The sequence below is a fragment of the Volvox carteri genome (genome assembly GCF_000143455.1).
Source record: "Volvox carteri f. nagariensis unplaced genomic scaffold VOLCAscaffold_70, whole genome shotgun sequence".
NCBI lineage: Eukaryota > Viridiplantae > Chlorophyta > Chlorophyceae > Chlamydomonadales > Volvocaceae > Volvox > Volvox carteri.
In genome coordinates this window covers 585216-600113 of record NW_003307613.1, presented here as the reverse complement: position 1 = coordinate 600113, position 14898 = coordinate 585216, and the positions used below count along the sequence as shown (strand labels likewise).

General features: G+C 59.3%; 2 protein-coding genes across 2 annotated transcripts in view; both read right to left on the bottom strand.

Moving 5' to 3' along the window:
- Positions 1-3012: 3012 nt before the first annotated feature.
- VOLCADRAFT_98327 (low-CO2-inducible protein) lies at positions 3013-4416 on the bottom strand (the record flags this gene model as incomplete). Its single annotated transcript, XM_002957176.1, has 2 exons — positions 3013-3774; positions 4105-4416. The coding sequence occupies 2 exons, from the start codon at positions 4414-4416 to the stop codon at positions 3013-3015; spliced, it is 1074 nt and encodes a 357-aa protein (XP_002957222.1).
- A 1384-nt stretch (positions 4417-5800) lies between these two features.
- Positions 5801-14898, bottom strand: part of VOLCADRAFT_98326 (uncharacterized protein) — a gene marked incomplete at both ends in the record, with an annotated part of 13995 nt that continues 4897 nt past the window's right edge. The window contains 12 exons of the mRNA XM_002957175.1: positions 5801-6303; positions 9337-9510; positions 9815-10623; positions 11065-11291; positions 11435-11619; positions 11770-11821; positions 12016-12196; positions 12258-12280; positions 13033-13320; positions 13662-13792; positions 14108-14308; positions 14594-14842. Coding sequence (XP_002957221.1) covers positions 5801-6303; positions 9337-9510; positions 9815-10623; positions 11065-11291; positions 11435-11619; positions 11770-11821; positions 12016-12196; positions 12258-12280; positions 13033-13320; positions 13662-13792; positions 14108-14308; positions 14594-14842 — 3023 coding nt within the window. The remainder of the gene's footprint in view (positions 6304-9336; positions 9511-9814; positions 10624-11064; positions 11292-11434; positions 11620-11769; positions 11822-12015; positions 12197-12257; positions 12281-13032; positions 13321-13661; positions 13793-14107; positions 14309-14593; positions 14843-14898) is intronic.

The window sequence follows — 14898 nt, the reverse complement described above, 5'->3', positions numbered from 1 at the left end:
CCTGTAACTCGCTTACGCTAATCTCACATTCCAATATGCCACTGCACTTTCCTCTCCAGCCTGGCCACATTCTCTTCCTCGCAAACGTACTTGGGCACCTTACAATCCAACACCATACGTGCTTTGGAAACGCGGCCAGCTGCTTCACAAGGACCCCCCTATTTACCATCACTCTCTTTAGCTTACAGATTGTTACGTGATCACCTCCTCCTCGCTCGTATCTGCTTGTTGGTTGTTGCTCGTATCTGTCTTTGGTGGCTAATGCCCCTCAAGATCTAACTTATTCACACAGACACAGTAATCGCCAAAGCGTCTAAAACAGAACACATAGCAACTGTATAGCCATCATCCCATATTCACTACACGTTTGTTTGGCACAGCAACATGTAATGTCTAGTCAACTTCACCGGCTACACAAGAAGTCCACATCAACAAAAGAACTGCCTATAATTACAGCTCTAATCCACACTCCTCAAAAAATTCCAGTAGAGGATTGACAGCTGCGCGTCTCCAAACCAAACTCCTTCCCAACAAACCTAATCCTTCCGTACTGGTGCAGCAAACAAAAATGGCTCCAAACATGCCAACAAAAATTTTAACAGTCAGCTCATAAAAGATAATATTTTTAAACATGCGTTTTCCTTACGCAACGAGTGGGCGAAAAGGCCTCCGCAAGCACCCACCCCGTCCGATTTTTATTTCATTAGATCATAAGGTGGCACGGCAGAGGGACAGCCGCATAAAAAATCACATTCTGGATAACGCTTTGCAAAGCAGGGGAGGATCAGCTGGATTAATTGTGTTGGCAAGCAAGTGTACAAGAGCACTCGCAGCTGGAGCACCTTACCCCGAGCAAAAGAAAACCCCAAAGAAAACCATCACAACATCACAGTATAAAAAGACATAAATGCCCCCAACGCAGAAAGAACTCCCTTGGAGAACCACCCTAGCTACCTACTGAACAACAAACATCCCATCATCACCATCATTTAACTCCATCACTGTCAAAATCCAGCCCCGGCAGACGTGAGGCCGTGAGGGAATGCCGTACTTCAGACCGGGATTACCAAGACAACATAGATCCCGAACAGAAAGCAGAAGACGTATTAGGACCGCTGACAAACGAATAAAGACTGAGCAGGAAAACGTCCACTTCGCATTGCTCATACAAGCACGCCACCAAGAAGCGCCCCAACAAAAACGGGCGCAGACTGCGGCATCTGGGAAGTTGAACGGTGCCTTTGTCACCAAGGCGCTACAATTTCCTGTACAACGGCAAACTGTCAACGTGAATATGCTAAGCCGTCCGCCTCCGGCACAAAAAAACAATTTGCTCAGATTTTTCTGCTTCTCTATGATTTTTACCGATTGACAACTGTGATGATGCTCAACAAGGCGAAGCGGCGGATCGGGAAACTACGACGACAAAGACGACAACGGAGGTCAAACTGGAGGCTTCGATTGGTGCTTCATGGCAAAACGACACTCCAAGGTACGGCATTGCAAACCCACAGCAAGCCCTTACCCAGAAACGATCGTTCCAACACGCAAAATCACCACTGGTGAACAGCTGGTGCAAAATTTCACTGAACGCCAACAACCAACAAAAGCAAGCAGCTGTCACGTACCATCCTGGTTCATCGTGGTCAGCGACTCCTCGATATGTACACGGGGCCCCCGTTGACTCCTTGAACCAGATGGCCGCCGGTCACCAACTCCGCGCACAGAACCGGAATCCAAAACCGAAAGCGGGTGCCAGCAGCACTTCGCACTGCACACCTTTCAGAACCCTCGCAGCCCATCGGAGGTCCTCGAGATCGAAAAAGCTACGGCAGAAAGCATGAAAATGACGTGGCATGCTGTACACGATATGCAACAGAAATGTCAAAACTGGCAGAAGCAGAGGACACACGAAAAAACCTCTGCGCACCTCGCATTTGGGAGGTGCACCAAGTCGAGCCATATGAACCGATGGGTGGAATAGATGGACTTAGAAGAAATCATATGTGGATGGGCCGGTGGATGGGTGGAATACAACTCAATAGTTGCTGTGACGGCCCTTCTTGAAGCAAATAATGCCCTGCCACCGCCTTACACCTGACACCCCGGCCAACCCATTCAAGCTCATCAACGTATTCTGCCCCGCGGAGGTCCCCCAGTCTCCGTCGCCCAAATACAAGATTGGCTCCAACAGCCAGCTGCACAGTCCCAACCCAAACACTGCCCAGCAACATCAAACCCTCGGAACCCAACCAAGGAGGGAAACACCCATCCAACACCACTAGCCGTCAACCACTTCCAGCCGGACTTCCAACTGACAACAGAGGCAGAAAACATTCGCACGGGCTTAAATCGCCAACTTGTATGCACAGCACCATTCAACTATGGCAACAAATACCACCGGGTAGGGGGAAAGCAAATGACAAGGGGGGAAAGACGCCCTCTCGAAATCTTCCGCGTCACCAAAATGCGTATCGTGGAAGCGCAGCGCGCGCAGCTCAGCAACTCCTTTTCCCCCTCTTGTATCCTCCCCCCCCACCACCACCCCTCAGCAACATTCGCAGCAGCTACTTCTAACTCTGCCTCGGTGCTTTCTGCACGTCCAAACCCCCTCTGCGGAGCCCGAGAGCACACCCTCAATATAATGACGCGCTCTCATGCAGCAGTAGCAGCTGTATCGCACTCAGAAGCACGCTGTACGTTATGTAGAGAGACGGCGCTGCGCAACACTGACCACAAAACAGCACAGCATATTCCGCCCTGGACAACACCACCGAGTAGCTTGCACAACAACAACAACAAAACAGGCCAAACAACGCGGTAACATTTCTTCTCCCTCTTCCTCACATAGGCTAGTTGACACTGGTAAGCACGAAACAAAACCTCCCACATTATAAAATACCCAAACAGCCTCCGAAGCGGAAGGGCCACGGCTCCCTGTACCTGACCAACACGGCACACGCACGCGCCTGATTGAACGCCGCAGCGGCAGCTCGTCACGCCGTCCCGGTCTTAGGCAGAGATGAGGACCGCCGGCGAACCGCCTCTGCGCCGCAGCGACCCGGCCTTCGCCGTCATAGGGACCTGGGGGGCCTTATCCCAGCCGGCAGGCTCCGGCAGCGGCACCGTGACGCCCTCCTCCGCCCGAATCTGCTGTCGGACGAGGTCGCGCTGGCGGCGGCGGCGGAGGTCAATGATGAAAGCCCAGTCCGACACCAGCTGCGTGAGCTCGCCGACACGAGTAGCGGCCAGCCAGGACCACGGGGCAGCAGCGGTGTCGCCGCCGGCAGCTGCAGCCCCAGCCGCCACCGGGCCTGCCGTAAGCAGCAGCGACGGGAAGGCCCGGACCCCATCCGGAAGGAAAGATGTCAGCGCCACGTCAAGTCCGTGTAAGGCGGCGGTGTGGGCGACACGGGATAGAGTGATGTCGGCCGCACCGCGGACGAGGGCAGGGGCTGTGCCGGAGGCGGCACAAGCTGCAGCAGCCGCACGGTTACGCTGCTCGTAGCCTTCGTTGATTCGGACAAAGACGAGGCGGACGGGTGCGTCGACGCCGGTGCCAAAGTTTTGGTGCAGGCGCTCGAGGAGGGCTGCATGTGCCACGGCGGCGTTGTCGGAGATGAAGACGGTTGCGAGCAGTGCACCAGCTGAGGAGGCCTCGCTGTGCAGGTCAAACCACTCGGCGGCGGACGAGATGATTCGCCATTCGCCCGGTAATGAGATAGCGGACACGGCGGAGAGCGCGGCTGGCGAGGGAGCAGCGGCTACAACCACCTGCGAAACAGGGAGTTAAAATGCAACGGCAATAATTATAAGCCGTCGGGAGAAATAAGTCCCTGATAGCTAAATCTTAGCTATTGTGCCTAAAGCAAGGTATGCGCTATCGGATAAGGCGTTTTAAGGTACAGCACGAATAAACCAGCTATCGCCGCTGAACTACTGCACCACCTTCACTGTAGAGTAGCTGTTAGTTAGGTAATGTCTGTTAGTTAGGTGATGTGTCAAACCTCAAACGACAATTGTGCGCAAGTTAAGGCAATGAGGATGTCGGCAGGCGCTGTTGAGGATGCTGGCTTTAGTCGCACCACCCAGCTTTAGTCCCACCTTTTCGGCGAGGGCACCCTGAAAAGCCGACGTCCAATGATGCTCCTTCTCACTTCCTTTGCAGGCTGGTGAAGACATGTGCAGCACGGCGGGAAGCGCCCCGGGTGCACCCGCTGCCAGCAGAGCTGCCACCTTGGCTAAAAGCGCGCTGGCAGCTGCGCTGGCTGTAATCGAAAGCGCACTGACCGCACTCGAGTTGGACCTGCTTGAGCTAGGAGTACTGACAGCCATGCGCACCTCCCGGCGGCAGTTGGTGACCCGGCTTGGCACGACGCTGGCCCGCGACTGGCGAAAAGTGCTGACGTTACGCATTTTGAGCAAACTGTCTGGCAACGCAAGGAAACAGTAGGCTCCAGTGTCCGACCGTTGTCAGAATCCTCGTCAGGACAGTAGTAACTTAAGGCTGCGATGCCGACTTCCCTGTCTTCAGGACAGCGTTTTATATGTGTGTAATTGTTCGCTGACGTAGTAGGCCTTTGGACGCCAGGACTAATGCTGAGGTTGCGAACACGCGCAGTAACAGGTCGCACCCTGCTGCAACTTCTACGCTGTGTTTGTGACCTTTCTACGCACAAACACCTAGCTTATAATCTAGCCTGTTCTTGCACTTAAGGTGCGCGCCGCGTTCAACCTTGGACTGATTTGGGACACTTTTTGTCCTGCGGATCGGCACAACGAATCATGGCCGATGGAGCCGTACGCTGACTGCGCTAACCAGTTTGCACATAATGCAATTTGAACGCAAAATTCCATGTTTCCCATTTTCCACACACGTTGTAAAACATAGTTGTAGAAAATTTCAAGTCGATTAACGGATGTAACTGGGTGCATAACAGCTGGCGCAAAGGCATCCCCTCACCAACCCGATGTGCTGGTCGGGAATGTCCAACCTTTGAGTATGACGTTGTTACCCTGGGCAACGTGCACTCCCTTAGCCGACGTGTGCACTGTAACTAAGGCATCAGCCGATTAAACCCAATAAGGCGGATTACGCTGAGAGAAGATTGTTTCCCTTGTACCAATTATTCAAGCTTCAGGGTGGGAGGCCTCGGTCATTATCAAGTATCCACACCGCAGACCGCCCACGCCCTCGCACCCCATAGGCACTTCCTCCCCACTAGGCGCACTCCTATATACTTTATACTTCCAGCGGATTACTGCGGCCATGTGTTCGCAAGCCACGAAACCATAATGAGACCAACTTTGATAACCGCGTATCTTGCCACAAATGTTATGGCTGCTTGCAAAACAAATTGCGGGATGCGAGGCGATGCGTACGGCTTCTTATGCAAAGGGGCGAGACCCCCCTGAGGCCCCTCCGAAATGTCAACGCCAACAGTCTCAAATTGTTCCAAATGGAAGCTTGTACGTATAGTATTAATTTCCGCGAGTGGTTTTCGCGAGAGACCTAGAACACCCAAGGCACCTCCAATCGTGCGCGCATCTTCGGTTAATCCGATTAGAACATATACTTCTCAGCGGGAGGCGCGCACCCATACTTTCCTTCAGCACCCTTTGCCTGTTTCGTACGCCGAGCTGATCATTCCTATCGATGTGAAGGAAGCACGGATTGCTGGCAGCACCGCGGGGTTTGGAGTCATTATGGCAAGGCACGGGGTCTGACGCCGCGGGAGCCGGGGAGAGACCTGGATTTACATGGTAACCAAAACAGGAACCAGTCACACCCCGCCAGAAATCATCGCAAGCAGGGGAAGAGCTGCAGCCCAGCCTGCGAAGCGTACGCCTCATATGTTGCGGGCGGCATCTCCCGGATGGAGCGGGCTAAGTGGCTCACACTGAGCGGCCGGGACGGCCCACCCCCATAGGTGGTTTGCAGGTCGTCCCACGCAGCCGCAAGGTCCATAGGCTCATACTGCCTTCCAGCCGCGACATCCTCCTTGTTTCGCGGCTGCCCACACACCCGCCGGTGAAGAGCGTAGATAACAGTCTTCCGAAGGTTTATGTTCTTAATCATGTCCTTCCCGCTCCTCCACACTGACCGGAGATCCCTGTGCTCCAGCACGCTCAGTGGTGCAAGGCGTCCCCGGCGCCTGGGCAGTAGGATGCCTTCCGTCCACTCACTCCACAGATCTCCCACAGTCTGATACTCTGCACTCAAGTCAGGTATGGATACGGAAATGGTGTCAAGTCTGCTGCCATGTTCCCCGGTAGTCCGGCGCAGACACGGTGACAAATCCCCTGGTCGACAACATCACGAGTTGCGAGAGGACCGTTTCCTCAACATACTCAGGTACACTAATATTAGCCGCTTCGGAGTCAGTCAATTCCCCTTCACCAAAATAGTTGCTCTTATCTTGCAGCAAAGAATACACGGTATCACTGCACTGCCGCCACCGCCTGTCTGTTGAGGCATGCTACCCCACCTGCCGCGTGCGGGTGCGGGCGCCAAGACCACCTCTCATTCTCTGCATGTAAGGCTGCGGCTCTCTGCAACTCCGAGCTATACGGCCCGTCTGTTGGTAGTTGTAGCATATGATCGCCTGCTGCAATCCACGCTATCCAGCGGGGTCAACCGGATACAGAATTTTCGTGGCACTCACTGCCGCCAGTCGTCTGCATGCACACCTGAGATGGCTTCGGCATACAAGTTAGGCTCTGAATCCCAGCAGATATTGCAGCAACGACTCGGCCTGTAGCACTACGACCAGGTACACTCCGTCACCACTCGCCAGGACGTTTGCATTCCTTAACTGAATACCTAGCCCCCAGCATTTCCACATCAGGGTGTGTATTCCTTGCAAATTCACACTGCTGGGAGGTCCAGCCCCAGCCAGCGCCCCCTCGCCACACAAATGCGGCGATCCCTCGCTCACGGTATTGCCTGATGTCCATTCGCCAGCCCTAGGCAGCGACCCCTCACCAGAGAAATTAGTGCGAAATCCTCGTCGGCATCGGACCCATCATCTGAATCCCTGGCGTTATGCCGCCGGCCGACATTAGATTCGTCAAAACGGACGTTGGAGACCACGGCGATGATGCCGTCCTTGTACTTCACACGATACTGTCCTCCACTCCCGTATCCGACCAGGATCCCTCAGACGCTTACTGTTGTAAGCTACAAACGCAATCTGCCTCGGGAAAACTGATCCCTTGCTAGACCCACCGGGCCCAGGCTTGCTGCAATAGAAGCAAATCACCTCTTTGTGAGGGACGCCAGAACTGCCGCTGGCCGCGCCACGATTCCCAAGACCAGAACCAGAGGCGCCAAACGAAAAACTGCCGACAGAAGCAAAAGCTGCCGACTCGGTAGGCTTACCAGACCCACCGCTTGCCATCTCGATAGTCCAGAACTTCGAGGTGACGATAGCCACGTCCGAATCGCCGTCACGCACCAGTAGGGATGTCGTTACCATGCTGAAGCGGCTGGGCAAACCAACAATCAAAGTGTGTGCCCGCTCAGAATCGCTGATAACGTGTCCTACTCCCAAACAAGTCCGACTGTAATTGCTTGCAGGCGTCCCATGCCTTCTTCGCGCTAGCTATGTAAGCTACTAGCGTTAACCGGGGCTCAATACCAGTTAAGACCAGCAAAGCGCCGGACCCCCGTTGGGTCCTGTTACCGTGGTTACCATTCACTGGTATTTGAGTGTCGATCATTTCCAACACCCCCCCATGAGCGACACTCTCTCGCTACGGTCCTACCCGTGCCTCATCCCGATCTCCCATTCTCTGGACAACAGCCAGTGGGTATCGATCCGGCGACCTCTCAGCAGCGCAATGCGCCATTCATTTGCATTTGCACCTGAAATGGCTTCAGTGAAAGTATTACTCAGCAAAAAAAACTCAGCAGGGTTCGGATCAGTGACAGCCACGTTAATGCGACCTCCTATCCTGCATCATCACACCACCGCTCCGAAGGCCATAATATCTCCTCACATTCCCTGCCCTCTTCTTCTGAACTCCTGCGCTGGCGTGCACCACTGGTTGTTCCGGCTTCATCCGGCATTCCTTCACCATGCACAGGTGACAGTGGTGCCTAGCCGACCGTGTTTCCTAAGTCTACCAGCTTGGCAGAGGCCCTGACTCAAAGAAATGCCGCCAAATTCCGCCTTTTGAACACACTACTCAATCTTTCAACGAGTTCAACGATGGAGATGCTTCAATAGCTACACTAGCCCCATTCTAAGGCGAAGGAAAACCTTACACCGCTGGCCGGGTCGTAGCATATTTGGAATGCCCACTAGTGCTAGTCCCCAAATAAAAGTCGGCTGTGCAGCACTGTAAGATGTAGTGACCACGATGGCTTTTCTGCTGTTCTCTATGGCTCTCTCAAGTCTTCCTCTGCATATCAATGCGACCTCGTCCGGATCTTTGATTGTCCTCCCATTCCGCCCACCCAGATCCATAAGCACATATAACATACTCACATGCACCAAGTATGGACTCTATGCTGAAGTTGCGTGAGAACGACTTCCGTCCGCATACATGAAGGTCATGCTACTGCCGCTGCTATTGCTGCTGCTTTGTTACATCCTGTTACCGTATTGGCACCTACCGCATCTACGACGGCTGCTACTGCTCCCAAGAATTCGTTAGGGAGGTCTCCAATCCTAAGGCATCTCAGTTCATGCGGGGGCGCACGGGAGCCGCATGCCGCTGTGGACACAACGGCTGCCTCTTCGTGATGAGCCCCCACTCGGCAGGGCACCTAGAACCTTACAATTTCAGCAACAGTAACAACCACCCGTCCCTCCACATTGGTGGACCACAACGTGCACCACGAGGTGACATCCTCCAATGCCATACACAGAAACGAAACTGCGCCCACGAGGACAGCGCCCTATAGCGGACAACAGCTTGGGCCGCACCGCACTAAACCAGCGGGCCCAACACCTCAAGCGGCACAAAGCCGGTGACCCCAAGACAGGCGCCGTACTGTACTCGTTCCCTTCCGGAGATGTGCGGTCCCTCTGGCGGCGAGGTCCTCATCAACCACAGCACCACCTCCCTCCCTCCCTCTAACGTCTCCTTCCCCTTTGCCCTCAAAGTGCACATCTGCGCCGCACCCCCTCCCTACCCCCCCCTAATCTCAGTGTAAAGGAATGTCTCCAGAAGACCAACTGCCAGCCGGCTGCTGCTCCTGTCCATGCTTTGGTTAGCTGAGGCAGCCAGCACTTCAAAACACGTCCACACCAGGGGGGTCCGGGTGGGGGTCCTCCACGGAGGGCTGCTGCTGCTGCACGCTCGCCCCCCGCACCCCCCACCGCCCACCGCCCCCTGCTGCTGGGTCCCCTACGTCGCCAGAGGCAGCGTCTGGATCAGGGGGTTCACCGCCGTCCCGCACCCCGGCTGGATTCCCACCCGCAGCTCGGCGCTGGCGCTTAGCCGGTGGTCCCATAGGGCCCTCTGGAGCGCTACCTCCGCCGCTGCCAGCTGCGATGCTGCCTGCCAATCAGGCGGGAGGGTCCATCGGCGGAAGGAGGGATGTTAGGAGGGGTAGCCCTACTCCACCTCACGCTGGGGGGATCCAACGCCGAGGGGGAAGCCTGAAGAGTCAGGTCGCACCGCGCACCACGACTACCGGCCCGTCCCCCCCCTTTGCCGCCTTTCTCTCACTCCCCCGCGGCCCCTCACCTAGCGGCATCATGCCGGTGGGCAAGGGCAAGGGGGAGCCGAACAGCCCGCCCTGGTCCCGACCCCACCGGGAGCTCCGAAACCTCTCAGGCCGCTCATCCTCCTCCGCTCCCACCTGCGGCCACCTCCCGCTGCAGGCCCCGCGCCGCCACATCGCCGCCGGTCCGCTTGACGCCACCGGACACCGCCGCCCCCTCCACCTTCGCCGCCGGGATCACCGTCGACAGCGGCCGTACTCGCATCTGGGCCCCCCCTTCAGCCCCGCCCCCACCCCCTCCTTCACCCTGCGACCTGGCGTCCGCCGCCTCCACCTTCGCCTCCATCTCCTCCATCTCCTCCCTGGGGGCGGCCACCAAAGCCGGACCCCATACCAACTCCCAACTTTCCCCCTCCTGTCCTTCCTCCCCCTCTCCCTCCCCCCCTTCTCCCTCCCCCCCTTCTCCCTGCTCCCCCTCTCCCTGCTCCCCCTCCTGCTCGCCGTCCTTACGCCGAAATATGGCCATCTGGGTGGCCTCACCCGGGTCCCCCGGGCCCTTGTAACCCGGGGACATGAGCGCACCCGCCTCGTCGTTGGCGTGACCAATACCCCGGAAACACACGTCGTACCCCCACCGCCCCGCCAGACCCTCCGCCCAGCTCCGAAACTCCCCCCGGGTCCACTCGAACCGGTGGTCCCCGCAGCGCAGCGGCAGGCCGTCGCGACCCGGGGGACCTGGCCAATGGGCTCCAGGGACGGCGGGGACGGGGACGGGGGCGGGGGACCCAGCCGAGTTGGGTTTGCGGCGATTGGCTGCTGCTGCTGTTGTTGCTGCCTCCGCTGCCAGCTGTTCGCATGTCCTCATGACCAGGTTGTACTCCCAGTTGGGGGTGGTCACCAGCAGCAGCCGGGGACGTAAACCGCCCAACACACAGGGACCAAGGAGCCTGGGTGGGGAGCAGCAGCAAGAGGGGGGAGGGGGGAGATACAGGGAGACGTGGAAATTCGAATAGGTTGTTGTCAACTGCCGGTGTCAGCTGCACAGCGCAACCAGGTCGCCAGTTGGCCCGTGCGGGTGGGTGCGGAGGAGGGCGTGTGGCCCCTGCCTCCGCGGAAGGGAAGGGGAGTGCGGCAAGCAGGAGCAGCAAATAAGTGTATGGCTGCGGGAAGGCGGCACCCCCCGTTTGAGTACTGCGTGACCCTCACCGTCTGGGCGGTGTGTGTGTGTGCTGCTTCATGTCCATGTGCGAAGGGTGAAGGGTGGAGGTGAAGGGGATCGCCATTCCAGGACGCGCTTCTTACACCGTTGTCTGTCAGGACGCCTTCGCACGTGCATGTGCGGGTGCGGGTGCCTATCACAGACCGTACGCCGTATACCGTACACTCACTGTAGTGGCTCTGGATCCAGATGCTCCACCACCTCCACCATGGCCACTGCATCACAGCCCCGGAGGCTGACCCACGGGTCGGCGCCGCTGACTCCACCACCGCCTGCTGCCTCTGCTGCTGCCGCTGTCTTCCTCCTCCTCGCCCTGCTCGTCCCCCTCCTCGCCAGCGCGGGGCTCAGCGCACTGCCCCGGTATAACAGCACCTCGACTGGCCGGGGTACGGACTCCTGGACAGCAGGGGAGAGGACGACTGAAGGCGGCTGCCGGGGAAAGGCAAAGGTGCAAAGTGAAGCTGCAAATACGGAAATACAACAGGAAAAAACAGCGGCTCCCGGCCCCCAGGCGAGCCCTCCCCCCCCCTCTCGCCCACCTCCCCAGACACCGGCATCTCCTCCAGCGCCGCCGCCGCCGCCCTCATCTTGCCCAGCCTCCTGGCGGCCCCCTGGAGGGCCCCCCGGCTGATGTCCACCCCCACTACTCGCTCCAGGGGGCCCCCGCAGTCCACCCCATGCCGGCCCTGTAGCAGCCCCTCCACCAGCTTGCCCTCCCCACAACCTGGTGCGGCAGGGAGGGCCAGAGAGGCACACAGAGGGGTGGGGGCACTACTTCATATATGTACGTGCGTGTGTCCATGTGTATCTGTGTGGTCTAGTAGAGGTGGTCTCCAGCGCCCCCCCCCCCGGCCCCCCCCAAAACCCCACGTACCTAGATCCACCAGGGTGGCCACACCCTCCCGCCGGAGAGCCGCAGCAACCGCCTGAGAGGCGCATCCGGGGCAGGGAGTGGGCAGGGCGGGCGGGCGGGCGGGAGGCTGAGGGGGGGAAGGGGGATAATGCAGCTGGACCAGGGAAAGAGGGGGACGTGGGCAATACGTACGACAGAGGGTGATGTGATGACGCAACAAGCAAAAGAACCCAAAGCACCACGTGTCTGGCCCAACAACCACCGCACCTCCATCCTCTGCTGCCCCAGCGGCGGAGTAAACAGCGGCGGCCCCGACCCGGCCCCCGCCGGGCCCCCCCTTCCCTCCACCACCGGCAGGGTAGCATGTAGCAGTGTGAGGTCCAGACATGTGTCCAGGTGGGGGAACCCGGCTCCCAGGGGGTCACATCCCTCGGCGGGTACGGACAACCTGAAGGGGGTTGGAAGGCAAGGGTGGGGGTGATAACGCCGTCAAGGGTTGTGCAGCTCACGAGGTGGAAGCGGATTGCTGGACCTGGGGTCGGGTGGAGTGGGGTGGGGTGGGGTGGGGGAACCCTCAGCCAGGCGGGCGGGGCGAAGAGCACGGGGGCCGCTGCGGGGAAGGCAAAGGGGGGAAAGACGAACCGTACGCGATTGAAGCTGCTGCCAGAGCAAGATAGTAGCAACCGAAAGAACTGACCAAAAGGCAAAGGGGGGAGGACTGCCCTCCCCTGCCCTCCCCTGCCCTCCCCTGCCCTCCCCTGCCCTCCCCTGCCCTCCCCTGCCCTCCCCTGCCCTCCCCTGCCCTGCCCTGCCCTGCCCTGCCCTGCCCTGCCCTGCCCTGCCCTGCCCTGCCCTGCCCTGCCCTGCCCTGCCCTGCCCTGCCCTGCCCTGCCCTGCCCTGCCCTGCCCTGCCCTGCCCTGCCCTGCCCTGCCCTGCCCTGCCCTGCCCTGCCCTGCCCTGCCCTGCCCTTTTCACCTCTACCGCTTCGTTTGCATTCTGCTTTCTTTTATCACTCTTTCTATTCGTCTCAGCGGCTAGGTAGCCTTTTCGTTGTTCCTTCTTTGGACTCGGCAGCAGCTGCTTTTTCGCATCAAAATCCATTTGCCTGCTGCCTACGTTGCCGTGACGACTACAAACCCAGGGGTCACTAGGGGTCCGTATCTTACCTGTCCTCCCCAGTATTGGTCTTATCTTATTGGAGTATCCGACCATAGTATTTCCTTTTCGTCGATCGTCTGTGCTTCGTCGTAAACCCCTTGCCTCCCAGCCGCCCCCCCCCCCACCTGCCTGCATCTGGCTCGTCCCCCCACTCGCAGGGCCCGCACCGCCGCATCCAGCTCGGGGGGGACTGCGGGCGCTCCCGCACACCCCACAGCCAGAGTCAGACCCGGGTGCTGCTCCAACACCAAACCACCCCCCACCCCCGGGGGCGGTGGTGCGGTCGGGCCCCCCTCGCCCTGCTGCCCGACCTCGGCCCCGGACCCCTCCTCCCCCTCGGCGGCCCCTGAGCCACTGCCGCCGGTGGGTCGCCAGGACCGTTGGTAGGGTGGCAGGGAGATGTAGTAGCCGATCTGGGGCAGTGCGGGATGAGGCGGATTGGCAGCTCGCGGTTGGTAGTTGGTGGTTGTTAGGAGGAGCAAAAAATGGCGGAACGAAAGCAAGTGTCAGTGTGAATCCAACACCACATAACCGGCAGACGGCTGAGATTGGATGGGTTGTGGTGGTGGTAGTGGTGGGTAGGCAGGGGCGGTGACCCCGAATGAGTGGGACATCAGCAGCAGATTGCGCTTCCTGGTGGCGATGCCGGGGAGAAGAGCTTTGTAGAAGACCGCGCCGTACCCTCCGCATGGGGCTTACAATGGTCCCGTGCCCCGAGCTCCATCGAACTGCAATGCTCACACATATGCCATACCTTGACCATGGACCCCTCTTGTGGTTGCCGTGCATGTGCCAACCCCGGATCCAGCACCTCCACCTCCCCCACCGCCTCCGCTGTGGCTCCCTCCCCCTGGGTGGGTGCCGCAGGTACTGCTGCTGCTGCTGCTGCCGCCGTATACCAAACCAGGGAAAGAGGGGCGATGTCAGCAGGTGGTGGGGTGGGGTGGGGTTAGGCGGCATGAGGGTGCCCCTCCCAGCCCCTCCCCGCCCCTCCCAGCCCCTCCCAGCCCTTCCCAGCCCCACCCAGCCCCGCCCAGCCCCACCCAGCCCCGCCCAGCCCCTCCCAGCCCCGCCCACCCCCAGGGTTGACAGCCGCTCAAGGCAGCGCAATGCAACAAACAGCAACCACACCCAGAACACAGTCCCCGGTCCCCCCCGTCCTATCAATCGTGTGTGGTTCGTCTTTCCCCCCCGTCCTACCGGGCCGTGTCGCTGCTCCCGGCTGAGGCTGCTGCTGCTGTGTTGGTGCTGAAGGTGTTGGCGGCTGCTGCTGCGGCTGCTGCTGCCCCGTCAGCTGCTCCGCGGTCACAGTGCCTCCCAGACACGCCGCATCCAGGCTCTGCAGTTCGAGGAGGGCGGACAGCGCCACCTGCTGGGACACGATATCCAGCGGGCCCGGACCTGGGGCCGGGGGGTGGGAAGGGGGGGGGGGGGTCGGGGGGATCATGAGCGAGAGAGGGGGAGACGAAGTGCCGGTGTCCAGGGCCGGGGGTCGGCCTGGATGGACGGATGGATGGACGGACGGATGGACGGATGGACGCACGAAAACCTACTACAAGCACCAGCCCACCTAATTGAAAGTTTGAGTAACTGCCCCGCCTGGCCCCCACATCAGAACCCCCTAAGGGAGGCCCCGCCTCGCACCCCCCAGCTTTCATAGCCATGCCAATACGCCACGACACCCACCCGCTGTGACCTTGTACGGCAGCCCTAAGAAGTTGGTACCCGCCAGCTCCGCCAGCCCCTCCCCCGGCAAATCCACATCTGGTACGACAAGCTCCAGGGAGGTGATGGCGGCAGCGGGGCTGTGCGCCGCCATGTAGTTGTCTAGAAGTTGCCGCGGCGGTGGCCCCACCCAGGAGGCCGGGCCCCGGTACTCCGCGGGCAGGCCGCGCAGCAGCAGCGGCGCGTGGGCGGCCCGGGTGTAGGCGGCAGCTGGGGTCATGGCGGTTGCCGTACGCCACTCGTCCATGGGGCCGTAATTCCGCCAC